This window comes from Polypterus senegalus, chromosome 1 (assembly GCF_016835505.1).
Source record: "Polypterus senegalus isolate Bchr_013 chromosome 1, ASM1683550v1, whole genome shotgun sequence".
NCBI lineage: Eukaryota > Metazoa > Chordata > Cladistia > Polypteriformes > Polypteridae > Polypterus > Polypterus senegalus.
This window is the reverse complement of record NC_053154.1, coordinates 194,934,226-194,952,240: the sequence shown is the minus strand read 5'-3', so window position 1 is coordinate 194,952,240 and position 18,015 is coordinate 194,934,226. Positions and strand designations below refer to the sequence as shown.

Here is an 18,015-nt window from a genome sequence, read left to right as displayed (position 1 = left end):
GCCATCACACTGCCTCCACCGTGTTTTACAGATGATTTGGTACGCTTTGGATAATGAGCTGTTCCACGCCTTCTCCATACTTTTTTCTTGCCATCATTCTGGTAGAGGTTGATCTTGGTTTCATCTGTTCAAAGAATGTTTTTCCAGAACTGTGCTGGCTTTTTTAGATGTTCTTTAGCAAAGTCCACTCTAGCCTTTCTATTCTTGAGGCTTATGAGTGGCTTGCACCTTGCAGTGCACCCTCTGTATTTACTTTCATGCAGTCTTCTCTTTATGGTAGACTTGGATATCGATACGCCTACCCCCTGGAGAGTGTTGTTCACTTGGTTGGCTGTTGTGAAAGGGTTTCTCTTCACCATGGAAATGATTCTGCGATCATCCACCACTGTTGCCTTCCGTGGACGTCCAGGTCTTTTTGTGTTGCTGAGTTCACCAGTGCTTGCTTTTTTTTCAGGATGTACCAAACTGTAGATTTTGCAACTCGTAATATTATAGCAATTTCTCGGATGGGTTTTTTCTGTTCTCGCAGCTTAAGGATGGCTTCTTTCACCTGCATGGAGAGCTCTTTTGACCGCATGTTGTCTGTTCACAACAAAATCTTCCACATGCAAGCACCACACCTCAAATCAACTCCAGGCCTTTTATCTGCTTAATTGATAATGACATAACGACGGACTTGCTCACACCTGCCCATGAAATAGCCTTTGAGTCAACTGTCCAATTACTTTTGAGCCCCTGAAATGAAGGGATTGTGTTAAAAAATGCTTTAGTTGCCTCACATTTTTATGCAATCTTTTTGTTCAACCCACTGAATTAAAGCTGAAAGTCTGCACTTCAACTGCATCAGAGTGGTTTCATTTAAAATTCATTGTGGTGATGTACAGAACCAAAATTAGAAAACAGTTGTCTCTGTCCAAATATTTATGGACCTATCTGTATGTTTGTATGCATGTTAAACAGGCATGGTCAATAAATAAGTTACTCTATAGAAACATTTTTGTTTATGGTTTGTTCATTGTTCCAAATTTATTATCTTGGGTGTAGGAGAAAAATATAACCAGCACCAATAGTATATTTTTCCAAACCCATTATGACTGCAGGTGTAAGGTAATACTTTTACCTACATTTGTGGGCACCTGAGTAAGTGAACCCACATATGCACATCTGAGAACGTTTGTGATTGTAGTGAAAATTTTATAGTAACGTAGGCCACTAATGAGATATTTAGCCCATGTGTTTTAAAATGCATAGACAAAATGTTCAGTAAACCACATGTGTGGTTTACTGAACATTTTTTCCTTAGACTTTCTCAGAAAATATTTAAAGCAGCAATACAAAATCAATAGTGTACTGTACTTAAATCTATTAATTTTGTTTTCTGACCTCTCTTTTTCAGTTTAGAAGTGGGAGATGGAGTATATTCGTATGCCTTTGGTTATATAGCTTTAAGGTTTAGACTTCCTTTCACATTGTTTAATTGTAGTCCAATATGTTAGTATAAGCACTTGGAGTCTTGTGTAAAAATAACATGTAACTAAATTACTAGACTGAAAATTGTAATTGCCCAAAAAACAATACATGAGGAGAAGAAAGCAACTTTAAACAACTGAATTCCTTTCATTTGTCTGATAATACTTTGTAAAAATAAACATATTTGTTACCATGTTTGATTGTTATGAAGTGTACAATAGTAACCCAAGTATATTTATTGCAGGAAATGTATATAAATCTGGGAGATGACTGTTTAAAAGATGATCAACACTGCCCTGAGGGTTACCATTTTGCAATGAATGGAAAATCCTTTGCTGTCATCGCGGAACACTTTCCAGATTTGATCCAGAAGGTGTCTTTTTGTCAATTTGTGCAATTATTTGTATTTTTTTGAAAATCACTTATAATCTTGTCGTCTTTATTTGTTTTTAATGGCTAAACATTGTGTGTTTAATGGATGGGTCTTAACAGAGGAAGTTCTTGACATGGTGATTAAGTTTCCAATATGTTTTTACAATACATTTATGTTTTTTGATTTTGTTGATTTTTAATATTGTTTACAGTATTAGATGCCACTATGAAATCCTATTAGGATACTAACAGATATCTTTAAGATGCTTTAGTGAAGGTGTTAGAATGAAGGATTGCTAATGCTTATCCAAATCTTTATTGGACAGATTGAAACAAACATGACAAATCATTATGCCTTTATTTTCTGTAATCATAGGCTTAAGTATTTATCTTTCTTATGAAACTTTTGCAGAAAATCATATTTTTTGTTTTGTGGTGTTCCTTTTTTTTCATTTTGGGAAGCTTGTACTTCATGGCACAGTTTTTGCTCGAATGGCTCCGGCTCAGAAAACTCAGCTGGTTGAAACACTACAGAGTGTGGAGTAAGTATGAAGTAATGACTAACTAAAAGAGTTGTAAATATTTGACTGCAAAAGAAAATTAGTCAAATACTTCTTAAGCCCGAAAACATGCCAGAATGTCACAGTGCTTTTAACCAAAGATAATTTAGTCATACATTTCTTGTCTTCATTCGGTTTTATTTTTAGAAGAGCAGTACAGTTTAGTGTACTATATTTTAAATTGGCTCATTTAGTTGAGTGCTTTATATATTGTTAACACAAATGACATCAGTTTTATTCAAGGCTAATTAAGAAGCCTAAATGTTGCAAGGAGTGCTAGTTAAAAACATTGATAAAATCCTGCCCCACATGGAGTTGTTGCCGTGTCATTGAAGTTATGTTCTTTCAGGTAGTCCCATTCATCTCATAATTGCAATTTTTTAGGCAGTTTGGAATTCTTCCAGGATTTTTTAAATACATTTTTTATTTAATTTTTGAAAAACAAAATATTACAATGACATACTACTCCAATCAAACAAATAATAACTGGACAGATACTGTCATTTATAATACTTCAAAATCAATACAAATAAAATAATGGAAAAACAGAAATACAAAGAATAAAAGCAAACAAGATTTAACTCCCTCCTAAGGGAAAGAAAAAAGAGAGATGCAAGCAAAAAAAAATAACTTTTTCTCTATAATAGAATAATTAATACATAAGAGTCATTCACAGGCTCAGCATGCTTATTTGATAAAAACAAAAAATCAATGAATTCTTTAAAAATGGTTTGATGTATGCTATAAGAGAGAATTAGATTTTTTTTTTTTCTAATTTAAAAAATGTAGAACATTGCTCTCCCACAAAGAATGGGTTAGGATTTTTCCATTTCAGCAAGATTATTCTGCATGGTAGTAGTATGTCACAGGATAGTAGAAAAAGTTCTCCCTATGCTCTTTAACCACATCCAGGAGTACATCGAATATCAGATGGTGAGATAGTAGTGGAATAAATATTACCACATTAGAGTGCTCATAGACAATGGTGTCCCTTCTGATATTACTGTGAAAAAGACTGTTAGAAGATTTAGCAGTATTGCAAGCCTAGTAGTGCTTGAAATAGACAAAATGCTTTTCCAGTAGAGCATCAGCAAGAGTATGTGCCCGAGTTAAACTGGAGCTTTATAACCACTCTCATAAATAGGATCTAATCCAGAATAAACCTTAGAATGCCAAAGGTGAGAGATGTAGGTCTTATAAAATTTTAAATGAACCAGCCCATTTTCTGACATACATTATGGACAACTGTAGTTGATTTCTCTTTATTGTTGGTAAATCTAATTGTAATTCCTGTTCACAGTGAAGTTATAGGTACATCATTGTCTTGTTTTGAAAGAAACGGTGTAGTTTTAATGTAACCTCATTGTCAGTTTTGTTGCTTTCCTACTGTGCCTTTCTTAGAAGGATAGGAAATTCAGCTAAATATTCTAAAGAATTCATTAGCTTTCACATACATGTAAAAACAAAAATGTCTCTTTGAGTGCGTGTATTTAAATTAAAGTTTTTTTAAAAATCTGAAAACATTATCAATACAGTAATCCCTCGCTATATCGTGCTTCGACTTTCGCGGCTTCACTCTATCGCGGATTTTATATGTCAGCATATTTAAATATATAACGCGGATTTTACACTGCTTTGCGGGTTCTGCGGACAATGGGTCTTTTTACTTCCGGTACATGCTTCCTCAGTTGGTTTGCCCAGTTGATTTCATATAAGGGACGCTATTGGCGGATGGCTCAGAAGTTAACCAATCAGAGCACTCAGTTAAGTTCCTGTGTGCTGTGACTGGCTCAGCGACAGAGCGCCGAATTCGATTCCGCGGCGTTAACCAGGAGTCTTGTCTCGCTCATTCAGCATCAACGTGTTTCGCTGTGTAAAGAGTTAACTTTTGTATTCATCTTTGTGCGTAGTCAAGCCCTTCATTATGGCTCCAAAATGATCTGCTACTGCTTCTGGGGCCGTGCCCAAGCGCCAACGGAAGATGTTAACAATTGCCGAAAAGGTAAAAGTTTTGGATATGTTGAAGGAAGGGAAAAGCTACACCGCTGTAGGATGCCATTGCGGCATCAATGAGTTCACGATTCTTTTTATTTAAAAAGGAGGAAAAGAATATAAGATCTACGGCCAGCCGTGTCCTTTTAACCAGGGCGCAAAATGAGTTGTAAGTGGACGTAATAAGGCAGTAGTCCAGATGGAATCTGCTTTAGGGATTTGGATTGAAGACTGCCTCAAGTAGAACAATGGCGGTGCTACACAGTCGCCTGAAAAGGCTCCTTTAGGAGAGCTGTAACGCTCTTCTTTGTTATGCAGTAAAATTAAACTCCTCGTTATTGGACAAGTCGTCGTGTCGTTGTTGGTGAGTAACCATTGTTAATTTTCTACTTACAGTACTTAGTACATGTACGTACATTTAGTGTCACTGTACACACATTTACTGTATACAATTTTTCTTGCATTGTACATATTTATTGCTGGTGGCCTGTCTATTGTAATGTCTGTAACATATGTGATATCGGAGACGCTCTATCTTTAATATTTAGGTTTTACTGTATATAAACAATGTGTTTACTTCCATAATTTCAATTAATCTTACCTAATATCTAAGAGAATACAAAGGGTTTATGCTGTATAACTGAGTGGGGAATATTTATAAACAGTGTGGGAGAGTTTATAAGGGCTTAAAATATATAAAAATAACCATACAAACATATGGTTTCTACTTTGCGTACTTTCACCTATCACGGGGGGTTCACAACCCCCGCGATCGAAGAGGGATTACTGTATTCAGGTCTGTGAAGGTCTTACACAAGCATTGCACATATGTTGTATTATGGTTGGTTTATAAACCTTTGACTTGTGGTGTCACTTCTGACTTGATAATGATGATATCATCACACTTATAGCAAAATTTCAGTGGTTCAGTCCTTAATTTAAATGTGTTCCATGTGCCCAATAAATATAAAGGAAATATGTTTGAAAATTAAAAGAAAACCTGTAAGATTAATCCATCCATCATCCAACCCACTACATCCTAACAACAGGGTCACGAGGGGTCTGCTGGAGCCAACCCCGGCCAAAACAGGGCTTTAGGCAGGAAACAAACCCCGGGCAGGGCGCCAGCCCATCACAGACATAAGATTAATTCAGTACATAATTCACAAGTTGTCTAGGTTTCTTTTTAGCTACACACATTTAGTACAGGGAATATGTTAATAATATGAGATTCAGTGAAAAGAAGATAAGCCTGGGAGATGAGCTAGAGATTCAATAAAATTCTATTCAAGTTTTGTTTTCATTTAGCTGTAAACAAATCAGGCAATATATATGCAGAGAACTTGTCCATATGGATTGGTGTCTTGTAGTTATGCTGTGGTGCAGATAAAAAGTAAGCCTAGTGGATTGATGAATCAGCTTATTATATATGAGCTTGTCCATTCATTACACCAAATAACTGTCTCTGTAACATTTTCAGACAAATCAGGATATTTTCACCCAATTGTTTTGTCAGAACAAGAAAATGAACACAAAGCGGGCATTTCTTTAATGGTGCCAAATCTATAACAGAAATTTATTTTATATTAGTATTTGCTATGAAATGTGGAAAAATATAGAAGTGAAACTTGTTAGCAAATAGAAATAAATTCCTACACAGAATTACTTTGATTTTTGATATTGTTATATTGCTCATCTCTTAATGGTTTCTAATTGCAAACATTGTTTTACAGCTATTTTGTTGGCATGTGTGGTGATGGTGCAAACGACTGTGGGGTAAGTGTGTTGAACTTTGTTTTGTACCTCTCAAATAAGTTCTTTATTGGTTCATTATTGTCACAGCCACTTTGGTTGTTTGAATTTATGAAATGCACTGTTACAGATTTGGGAACTATTTTTAAACACGTTTTTGCTTTACACTTTTTATAATGTTTACATTGCTGTTTTCTTTTACTTTTGTTATTATTCTATTCTATTGTTTATTCTGTTCCCATTCTGACGATTTTCCTGTGGTAGGCCCTGAAAAGAGCTCATAGTGGAATCTCATTATCTGAACTGGAGGCCTCTGTTGCATCTCCTTTCACCTCCAAAACTCCCAGCATTTCTTGCGTTCCTAATCTTATCAGGTAATTAGCCATTTATTTCTCAACTCTGTATTTCTTTCTGTCTGTCTGTCTGTCTGTATATGTCTTGCTCCCTAAGTGGATTTTTAATCGGTGATAACTAAAATATAATTACCAATTGTATTGTTTAGATCCACTGAAATCAATAGAAAGGCTTTTGTGTAAAGAGGAAAAAGAATCAGTAAAGCCATGCTTGCTGTATCACCGTTTTTGCATACTGGTTTTCAGTCAAGGTGCAAACAGTGATGCTAAGAGTTAAAAATAAATGTGACCCAGCCTGGAAGCAACTTATTTTGCTTGGAACATACTCAATACCTGCTGGAATTAATACCAGAGGAGATAATGAAGGAAAATCTGATACCCTTTATGAGCAATGCTGCACACTTTGTATATGACACACTACCACTAAGTACTTTCAATCAGAGTTGTTTAAGGAATGCTACTGGGGCTCCTTCATACTAACGGCAGGGTGGCTGCATAAGACCTCACTGTCACTGACTGTGCCCGTTCTTTGGCCAAATCCAAAGCTTTTCTTTCATGTTAGTAAGTCTACTTTGTATTTGAGGGGAATTGTTGTTGTTTGTTATAATATTTATTTGTTTATTTAACAAGCTTCTGTAAACAAAAGCCTGAATTCCCCCCTTGGGATAAATAAAGTATTGTTTATCCATCTATCTGTCTAAACCTGACTTCATATTACAGGTAAAATTCCGTTACAATGAACTTTCAGGGACCTAAAAAATACTTCGTTATAAAGAAAATTTGTAGGTATAGTGCTTTCTTTAACTTGCGTCCAGGCGCCTGCAGTCATTTCAAAGGCTTATTTCGTTTTAATTTTAATCTCCTCCTGTCTGCAAGTTATGCTGACGAGAATTTTTCTCAGCATTTCTTTGCGATAATACACTTTCAGGGTGCAACAATGATGCCCAAATCCAAAGGCTGAAGCACTGCTGTGCAATTGGGAGGGGGGAATTCAACGTGAACATTATCTAAATGTGGAAACATGTTGTGGGCAGCACAGTTATCAATCAGAAGCTGAATCATCCTTTTCTTCTTCATATTGTGAGGTTTCTGAATTCTCTTGGGATCCCCCCACCCCACCTAACGGGAACGTAATGCTGAATTGCGTCCCGAAGCGTGATTGCTGGATCTGTGTAAGATTGTTTGTCCGTTGCCAGGGCAGGGCAACAGCAGGCTCAAAGCAGTGCAGTGAGGCACCACAGAAGCGAATCCTAAAAGATTGGGGCCGCGCTATAAGTCCCTGCCTTACACCCTAAAACAAGAGGCTGGGTCTCAGTACTTTAGCAAAACCAGCTTTATTCAGCTTGAAACAGGAACAGCACGGTTATTTATTGTAGCAGGATCTGCCACTCTGCTATAAACAGACACAGCAGCTATAAACAGACACAGCAGTCAGGCAGGGTTGTGGCCAGGTTAGTGCCCAAGTAATCCTGTTTCCTGCATTACCCATTGAGTTTGCTTTGGCGCAGAGACGCAGCAGAGCTGTGAGCCTGCTGTTACCTCGGCAACATATAAACAGTCTTCCACAGATGCGATGATCGTACTTCGGGACGCTGTTCAGCATGTTGTCCAGTTGTGGGAGGTCTCAGGAGAGTTTAGAAACCTCACATTTTCTTGAATGAGTGCCGCATTAATAGGAATGTTTCTTGAAAGAGCATCACTGAACCACATAAAAACTGCTTTTTCGATGTCTTCAAATGCAGCAGTTCGCATAAATTTGCAACCCGAGATTTTTCTTCTTTTTTAACTCGTCTTTCAAGAAAGTTGACAGTGTCGATGTTGAAATGCCGAATTCATTGACATGTTTTTTTTTTCTTTTTGCTGCAATCGAGTGCTGCAAAAGTTTAAAGTTTTTTTTTTTCTAATATAAACTGTTATCATTTTTTCATGTCTGCCATTTCTATAGGTGGGTGACGAGTTAAATTCCAATGGATATTTTTCAGACGTTGACGAGCAATGTGCAAAAGGTATCACTGAAAACCAACAAACAGCAAAAAAAAAAAAGCAGTACGAGGAAAGTCCAAAGAGAGATAAATGTTTCTGTTTGGGGATCGTTGTGCACAAGTGAGCTGCGACCACAGAACTAACTGCTCTGTGGATGATTCATTCAGGCATTTCAAGGTCTTTTGGGCACTTTGTTGTAATGAAAGTATCTGCTGAATGTACTGTACTTCATAGTAACGAGATTTCTATAGACTCGTGTCATATGGGGAAACTGTCTGGACCATAAAACTAATAATAAATACTTCGTTGTAATGAAAATTTCATTGTAAAGATATTCGTTGTAATGGAATTTTACCTGTATTTCAAAAATGAAAAGAAAATGCTAACACTATGTTTTACTTAAGGGGAAACATTCATTTTGAAAAGTGACTCCCTCTGGTTTCTGAGCACAGGTTCTATGTTATATTTGGAATTAAAAAAAAAAAAAGGAACATTTTTAAAACTTAGATTTCTATTTAGAACTACACTAGCAGCTTTTTTCTTATAGTTAAATGGAAAAAATGAACCAGAAACATAATACATAGGTCAGCCGCAAGGTAAAAGTTTGTGAACACTTTGGAATTGCCTGAATTTGTGCATCAATAACTCACAGCAATGAGATCTGATCTTAAACTAAGTTGAAATAATAGAGAACCACTATCTGCTTAAACTAATAACGCCTAAATATTGTTGGCATTTCTTCTTCTCAATACTGAACACATTATTTAAACATTCATGATGGAAAGAGTATGTGAATCATCGAATGTAGTAACTAGTAGTGATGAACAAATCTTGCTGCATTTACTTCACCTCGAATTAGGCAAAAATGTTGAATTTTTTTTTTATTTCGCCGAACCTGGTGAAATGAGACACTGAACTAGTTTTCATTGAATTATAATGCTTCTAAATGTCCCTGAGGGTTAGAAATACATTGGCTAGCTATTCTGGATTAATTATTATAGCCAGAAATGTGACAAGAGCTGTGAATAGTATGACTTATCACTGCACCAGTGCCTCCCTGAGATAAAATTATGTCACGTTTCGGGTTGTGTTGTTGCTTTCTGAATCCGGCTTAATTACACAGAAAACATACTTTCATACAGACAGAAGTCAGAGAGGTGCTGAATGAATCATGGTCACTCACAAGTCTCATATGTCACAGTAATAAAAACTTTAATACATGATTGATTGTGTGATGCATTTAACTTAATCCATCTGAGACTCCTGACACTTGTGTTGTGCAATCAATCAAAATCAATCAATCAAAATCTTTATTGTTAGTGTTGCAATGAGACATTGTACAACGAAATTTAGGTGCAATTTACCAATGCAAAAATAAAATAAAAACACAATCACTCAAGTTAAAACTAAAATAAAAAAGTGAATAAAATAAGTACCAAAACAGCCGACCATTCATACATATGTCATAGTTCACTTGTCCCTTAGCCAGTGTTAACTTAGAGGCGTATTGTAAACATGAAGTTGCACTAGGTGAGATTGACCACTTAGCAGCATTCAGCATGGTGATGGCTGAAGAATAGAAACTGTTTCTCAGTCTATTTGTCTTGGTCTTTATGGATCTGAAACGTCTGCCTGAAGGCAGGCGTTCAAACAATGCATGTCCTGGGTGTGATGGGTCCTGAAGAATTTTCTTGATGTTCCTGAGACAATAGGAACAATGTAGTTCTTCTAGTGAGGGGAGAGGACAGCCGACTGTCTGCTGGGCAACCTTAATGACCCTGTGGAGCTCTTTCCTCTGTGCTACTGTGCAGCTGAAGAACCACGCACAGAAACAGTAGACCAGGATGCTCTCTACTGTGCAGAGGTAAAAGGACACCAGCAGTTTCTCAGGGATATTGTTCTTCCTGAGATTCCTAGTGATTAATGATTCTTCTTCACTACCTCAGCAGTTTTTGTTCCCCAGGTCAGGCCCTCCCTAATGGTGACTCCCTAGAGGCGGAAGTCTGAGACCCTCTCCACACAGTCCCCATTGATGATGAGTGGCTGGATGTTGTCTGCCTTCTTCCTGAAATCCACGATGAGCTCCTTGGTTTTGGCTGTATTTAGGAGCAAGTTGTTATTCCTACACCACGTTGTCAGCCACTCCACCTCCTTCCTGTAAGCGGACTCATCCCCCCAGAGATCAGCCCTACTAACGTGATATCGTCTGCGAACTTAACAATGGTGTTACTGTGGTGGGTAGGAATGCAATTGTGGGTGTAGAGGGTATAGAGCAGGAGGCTCAGCACACAGACCTGTGGGGAGCCAGTGCTGAGACTGATGGGTGTGGAGACGTAAGGGCTCACTCTAACCCTCTGAGTGCGATCACTCAGGAAGTCCTTGATCCAAAGGCAGGTGGAGTGTGGAAGGCCTATGTCTGACAGTTTGGTCACCAGTGTGTGGGGTAAGATGGTATTAAAGGCAGAGCTGAAGTCTATGAAGAGCAGCCGTGCGTAGCTCCCCTGCTGCTCCAGATCAGCATGGAGAACAGTGGCCACAGTGTCTTCCGTAGACCTGTTCGCTCTGTAGGCAAACTGGTGCGGGTCAAGCATGGGAGAAATGTATAACATGATGTGGTTCCTGATGAGCTTTTCGAAGCACTTCATAAACACAGGGGTCAGTGCAACTGGCCTGTAGTCATTAAGACTGGTGATGGTTTGTTTCTTGGCCAGAGGCACTATTACAGGGGATTTCAGGCAGGATGGTACAGTGGACTGAAACAGTGACTGGTTGAATATCCTGGTGAAGACCCCAGCCAGTTGTTTTGCACAGTCTTTCAGCACGCATCCTGAGATGCCATCCGGTCCAGCTGCCTTCCGTGGGTTGACAACTTACAGCGTGCGTCTCACCTCGTGCTCCCCCACTGTGAAGATGGGGCTGTTGTTGGTTTCTGGATGGGATCTGGCTGTCTCTGGTGAATCCACTTCAAACCTGGCAAAGTAGTGGTTCAGTTCCTCAGCCAGCGATAACTCACCTCCCAGAGCTCCGGGACTGGTCCTGTAGTTGGTCATATGCTGGACACCCATCCACACTTGCCTGCCGTTTTTGCTGTCCAGGTGTTCCTCGATCAACCTTTTATAAACTAACTTGGCCTCTCATATGCCCTTTAGGCTGGCAAAGGGTGTGCTGTAGAGGACCTTGTCACCAGACCTGAAGGCAGTGTTCCTCTCTTTCAGCAGCCTCCGGACTTCCCTTGTCATTCAGGGCTTCTGATTGGGGTAGACCCAGATATGTTTATCCACTGTGACAATGTCTGTGCAGTTCTTAATATAACACAGTACGCTGTCATTAAACACTTCAAGGTCTGGGTGTTTAAATATGTCCCAATTGGTCCTACTGAAACAGTCCTGCACCTGGCCAAGTTTTAACTGTCCTTGTGCTGTTAGGGGCATTTTTCTTGATTGGGGTGTATGCCGGAATTAAAAAAAGTGACGTGTGGTCAGAGTGGCCCGGGTGTGGTAGCGGTATAGTCCTGTCGCCCTGTTTAATGTTTGTGTAGACTTTATCCAAAGTGTTAGCTCCACTGGTGGCACATTTGATGTGCTGATGGAATTTAGGGAGCACAGGTTTTAAATCCACAATATACACAGCATCAGGGTGCTTGGTCAGCTGACTGCTAATACTGCGATGTAAAAGTTCAATAGCCGAATTTGTATTAGTATCTGGTGCCATGTAAACAGTGGTAATCATGACCACAGTAAACTCTCTAGGGAAATTTATGGGTCTGCATCTAACAGTCACATAGTCCAGGTTCGGGGAGCAGTAACTGTCTATAGTCACTGTATTTGTACACCAGTAGTTCTTTATGTACACACACAGCACCCCTTCTCTGCTTTGACCAGAGGCACTGGTGCTATCATGGCGCTGTGCAGTGCAGCCTGTTAGCTGGATAGCAGAGTTTGGGATCAATGAATGAAGCCAGGATTCCGTGATCAACAGAACACAACTGTTCTTTATGATGTTATTTGTTGCTACCTGTAGCCGCAGTTCATCAATTTTGTTGACGAGAGATCTGGCATTGGTGAGGAAAACACTGGGGTAGCAGTGGTCTCTACGTAACCTCTACTGCGCTGGCCCTGCAGTCTCGCTTTTGTTTTCACTCTCTACGCCGCCTCTGTCGCCTGTCTGCGGGGATGATAATCCATGGAGAGCCAGAGTAGAGAAACTCTGGTGAAACACTCCCCTCGCTGCACACTCTGATCTTGAGAAGTTCCTGTCGGCTGTAGATGATGTCGGCTTGACAAGATGTAGGCAAAGCAAGTAGTCATACTAGCGCACACATGCACACTAAACACTGAATTGAAGAGCACCGAGCCGCTGCTTCCATGCGCGCCACCATTCCGATCGCCAATGCAAGGAGGACAGCTTTCTACAGTAGCAGTTCTCAAATTGTGCACTGCAGTGCCTCTTTGAGTAGGGTGCTATAATATGTAGAAGCGTCACGGCTGACACCAATTGCTGTTGTGTCTTTAAAGCTGTAATTATTTCATCAATGTATACGTCATACTCCTGTCTTTCTTTGACTTTTCCTAAATTACTGCACTTCAAATGCCTATATTTTTGTGCCTGATAAACTTTTTTGCTGTAATTTTTTTTACACAAAAGACCCTTATTACCACCACAAGCGGTCAGTACACAGGTGTAAGTCGCCATCTGTCTACTCCATCTTGCACAAGACTGCACTTGGATATCCTTTGTACTTTGACAAATCTTCTCCTACTACTGTTATCGACATTACTGAACATTGTTTCTCAGATGTGAATTCCTGTCTATCTTGAGCAGGCATCTATGAAATCCATCCATTATCTAACCCGCTATATTCTAACAGGGTCACGGGGGTTTGCTAGAGCCAATTCCCGCCAACACAGGGTGCAAGGCAGGAAACAAACCCCAGACAGGGCGCCAGCCCACCGCAGGGCTCACACACACGCACACTAGGGACAATTTAGAATCACCAATGCACCTATCTTTGGACTGTGGGAGGAAACCAGAGAAAACCCACGCAGACACGGGGGAGAACATGCAAACTCCACGCAGGGACGACCCGGGAAGCGAACCCGGGTCTCCTAACTGCGAGGCAGCAGTGCTACCACTGTGCCACCGTGCTACCCCCATCTATGAAAAAATCAACAAAATAAGGCACACTTATAATCATGTTGTTTCAGTATACATGATGAAGGAAAAACGAATCATAAAACTGTGAAGGCCCCTGCAATTTCAATTATGTAAAATAATAGGGATGCTCTGATCAGGTTTTTTAAGGCTGATACTGATCACCGATTTTGTGCAACTGGTCCATTTGATTCGATTTTTTTTCTTTTCCCTAAATCCTTTAAAAAAACCCTGAACTAAGCTCCTGCTTAACCAGACACATGGAAGCCTTATGTCCCACATTAAAGTGTTAATTTTGGCATTTTTATAATTAAAAACTAGGCTTTCACAAGCCTATCCCCTCCCCCTCACCCTGGGGCGTGCCATGCGCCAGCCACTTTGCGTCTTTGCTGCTCGCGTTGAACTTTCATTATTTTCTGAATTTGCACATAGATTATTATTGTTCTCTTGTTCATCCTTTTTTGCCTTCTTTTCTCTCCAACTCTTTTGTGTCTCTTTTCGATGCGCTGCTCTTTCTTCTTCTCTTAGTCGTGCTATCTAGAACGTATAACATTTTTAAGAGCTGGGAGCACATGAAGTGTGTCTGCCAAAAGCATTCCAACATCTGCGAGGTTAGATGTCCATGTACTTGTTTTAAATTGTTTAAGTAGGGCGTGACGTGCAAAAGTCACCATCTAACGGGTCTTGCTTCCTAAGGTTGTAATGTCTAGTTTCAAAGTGTCTGTCGGAGATGATAACATCTCGACCCAAGGTTTTTTTTGTATAATAGATAAATATATATACCGGGGCTGAGAATCGATCAAAAAATGTACTAATTGATCACTTCATTGTATGTAATTAATCACATTTAATTGCATCAAATGTTAAAACATAATCATAAAATAAGTTCTTAAATCATGAAGGAAATACACAATGAATCACAAAAATAATGTAAAATCAACACAAAGGAATTTTTAAAAAAATTAAGGGTGTAGCTTAAACTTAACAATGACCTTAAACCTGAACTTTTAACAAAATACTACTTGTGCAAGTACAGGGTGCAGCAGAAATAACTCCCACATTTTGAAAAAATCACTGTGGGGTCCCCAAAGCAGGTAGAGGGGTGTGGTCTGTTCAGTTAGGTATGGTACACAATAAAGTTTTCAGTCGTCACCATGCTGTGGTCGGGTGAGCATCGAAGCTTTGTAGTGGAGGCTTTTTTCAAAAATGGCGAATCTGTAGCTGCGATGCAGTTCGGTTTACGTGCTAATGAAAGTGTTCCAGACCAGTAAACGATTTTGCTGTGGGTTCAAAGAGTAAGGGCAACAGGATCTGCACTGAAGAGAAAACCACCCGGACATCCCAAAAATGTGAGAACACCCGAAAACATCTCTGCAGTGAGGGCTTTGATTGAGCTGTCTCCAACGCATTCAGCACGGAAACATGCCTCAGCTCTTCAGATTTCGGAAGGAACTGTGAGGCAAATTTTGCATACTGACCTTCATTTACACCCATACAAGATTATGATTGGTCAGGAATTGTCTCCAGCAGACTGGGGAGGACATATGGATTGCTGTAATGGGACCCTTGCAGCTGTGCCTCCCACTGGCATTCTGTGGAGAAGTGATGAAGCCCATTTCCACCTTTCTGGCACAGTGAACAAACAAAATGTTCACTACTGGGCTGCTGAAAACCCTCGAACTCCATGCACGACCTCTTAACAGATCAAAAGTTACCGTTTGGTGTGCTGTGTCGTCTATAGTCGTCATTGGAGGGTGGAGTACATGAGGGTGGAGTCACAGTTACTATGAATTCCAATCGATACTGCAACATGTTGGAGAATTTTCTGTGCCCGAAAATTGAAGACTATGGGGAAGAACACAGCCTAGAGGACTTCTGGTTCCAACAGGATGGAGCTACGGCCCATACAGCACATCGTCTGCGCGAAATTTTGCAGGAGATGTTCGCCTGATTTAAATCCCTGTGACTTTTTTCTGTGGGGGTACCTCAATGCCATGGTTTTCAAACATTGTCCTCTGTCCATGGACCAACTAAATTGGAATTCTATTCAAGAAGAAATTGAAGGAATTTCGCCCGACATGCTAGTGAGTGATGGAAAACTTCCAAGAACGGCTCCAAATGTGTATCAGCCATCAAGGCCACCATTTGGACGATATAATTTTTAAAACTTAAAGTAAAAAAACTTTAGTTTTACTTTTTAGAATAGTGGGTAGGGATAATTATTTTACTTCTGTTTCGTAGAATTTTGTCATTAAATTAGGGTAGTCATCACTACAAGCTACCTGACAGACTTGCAAGTTAAATACAGAGGTACTAGATACTTTATTTTGGTTTTAGTGCCACTCAAATTTAACTTGTTTTGTACTTAGGTGGTGAAATTGAATCAATCTTCTTACAGAAACGTAAACTGAAAAAAAAAATGCAATTTGTATCTTTGTGAAATTTTATCTAGCATTGCAGCAGGACTGCCATAAAGCCAACCCAATGCCTCCCCCCTTTTCTCCCATACCCCTGCACCTTTATTGGTATGTATAAATGAAGAAGATGAACACCAGTATGAGTTGATTACTTCATTGCCTGCCCTGGATGTAACAGTATTTTTTTAACGCATTAAACAGGCCACATTAATCGCAAAGATTAATGTGTTAACTTCCTAATATATACATAATCAATTAATTGATATCTGCAGTTAAACACTGCTTAAATGTAAATATACATGCCTTTATAGGTTTTTAATCATTTTTAATCATTGATTGCACTGCAACTTATTTTACTATTAACATATACATTTACTATTTATTCATTTAGGTGTGTTTTTTTTCTTCATTGTAGACATTCCTAATTATTGAGCATTTATAAATATGGATTACCATTTTAATAATCCATCACTTGTTTCTTACCAAACATTTTGGTAAGATGTCTTCAGTGCAACTTTTTATAAAGCTGCAAAGGTATCAAATATCCCTAATACTGTATGTTTATCATCCAGGCTCCAGGCTAACATGCTTATCAAGTTTGCAAGTAAAAGCACATTTTGCTGTTAAATTAACAAGCCTGTTGTTGATGAATGTAATTTGCTTTACTTAACACAAGTTCCAAACTAAGGCAAATGGCGTCCCATTTCAATTAAAGGACAAAATTAAAAGGTCTGAATTAAAGTAGCTTTTTTACCATTTGTCTTATTGCACTGGATGTCTTTTCTGATTCCTTTTTCTCAGTTTAATACTCCACTTTCTTTAGCGCAAAGGCTAATATTCCAGTTGTCTCTCACTCTCTTGTAATACATTCCTTGACTTGCTGCCCTTTGTTTATACTACAGGAAGTCTGCTGGATAAAAAAAAAAGACGTGTGCTGGCTCAACAACTGTATTACCTCATGTAAAGGAGCGCTGCAACTAGTTTAATGTAAAGTTTAGAAAAGCAGTGGCTGAAAATATCTTTTTTTGTTATTGGCCAATTTACAGATCACCAATTGAATCTTTTGTAGTGAAAATTGGCCGACTTAGATCAGTGGCCAATCATTTGGAGCATACCTATTAAAAAAAAAAAAGCTATAAACTCACTTGAAATGGCAATGCAGTCCAGACAATGAATGTGAATTCAAGATTAAATAATGGGCTTTCTTTGTAAAAATGGATTGACTTTTACAGCATGTTTTTTAATTGTAAATGATGCGCCCTTTAGGAGGTAAAACATGATGTATCGAATTGTATTGAATTCCATATAGTCCCTTATATTGAATCACGTACATGATTTGATGGCAGATGCACACAAATAAAACCAACTGTTAAATCTTGCATTTGCATCCGTGTCTTGTGTGTCTGTGAAAGCATTGCAAGTGAGTTGTTTTCACTCAGAAATCGCTCTGTCTTGTATTTGCTAGTTAGTATATTCATTTTCCACATAAAACTGATGATGGATTTGTATTTTGTATACTGATGCCTTTGCTACTATATCAGACACTTGGCACACACTTTGTGCCTCATGTTTTGTAAGTAAGGGCAGGAGTACCCATTGATGAGCAAGGGATCAGTTTTATATACTTGGAGGCTATCCAATATAATATTGGCTGCTACAACTCTATGGTATTACGCTGGCTTTGGAAAGCATCATGGGATAGTGGGGAAAAAAGTATGCCAGGCAGAATAACACAACAGTAAGTTGGATGCACAGTGAATTTTAAAGGAAATATACTGCTAACAAGGTCACCAGCAAACCAAAGAAACTTACTTTGAAAAACACAACTGTGATTTTTTCTGATCAACATTAGTAACTAGTAAAACATGAATTATTTGTACCCTCTTGTATTTATAAATGTAGTCTAATTCCTCCCCCTAAACTATTGAAAACTGTCTACTTGTGAAAGAGAAAGAGGGTTTTTAA

At 38.9% G+C, this 18,015-nt stretch overlaps 1 protein-coding gene across 1 annotated transcript in view; it reads left to right on the top strand.

Annotated features, from left to right (window-relative positions):
- atp13a3 (ATPase 13A3) overlaps positions 1–18,015 on the top strand; it is a 241,614-nt gene that overhangs the window by 200,947 nt on the left and 22,652 nt on the right. Inside the window, exons 22-25 of the mRNA XM_039766114.1 lie at positions 1,715–1,843; positions 2,305–2,384; positions 6,128–6,170; positions 6,411–6,520. Coding sequence (XP_039622048.1) covers positions 1,715–1,843; positions 2,305–2,384; positions 6,128–6,170; positions 6,411–6,520 — 362 coding nt within the window. The remainder of the gene's footprint in view (positions 1–1,714; positions 1,844–2,304; positions 2,385–6,127; positions 6,171–6,410; positions 6,521–18,015) is intronic.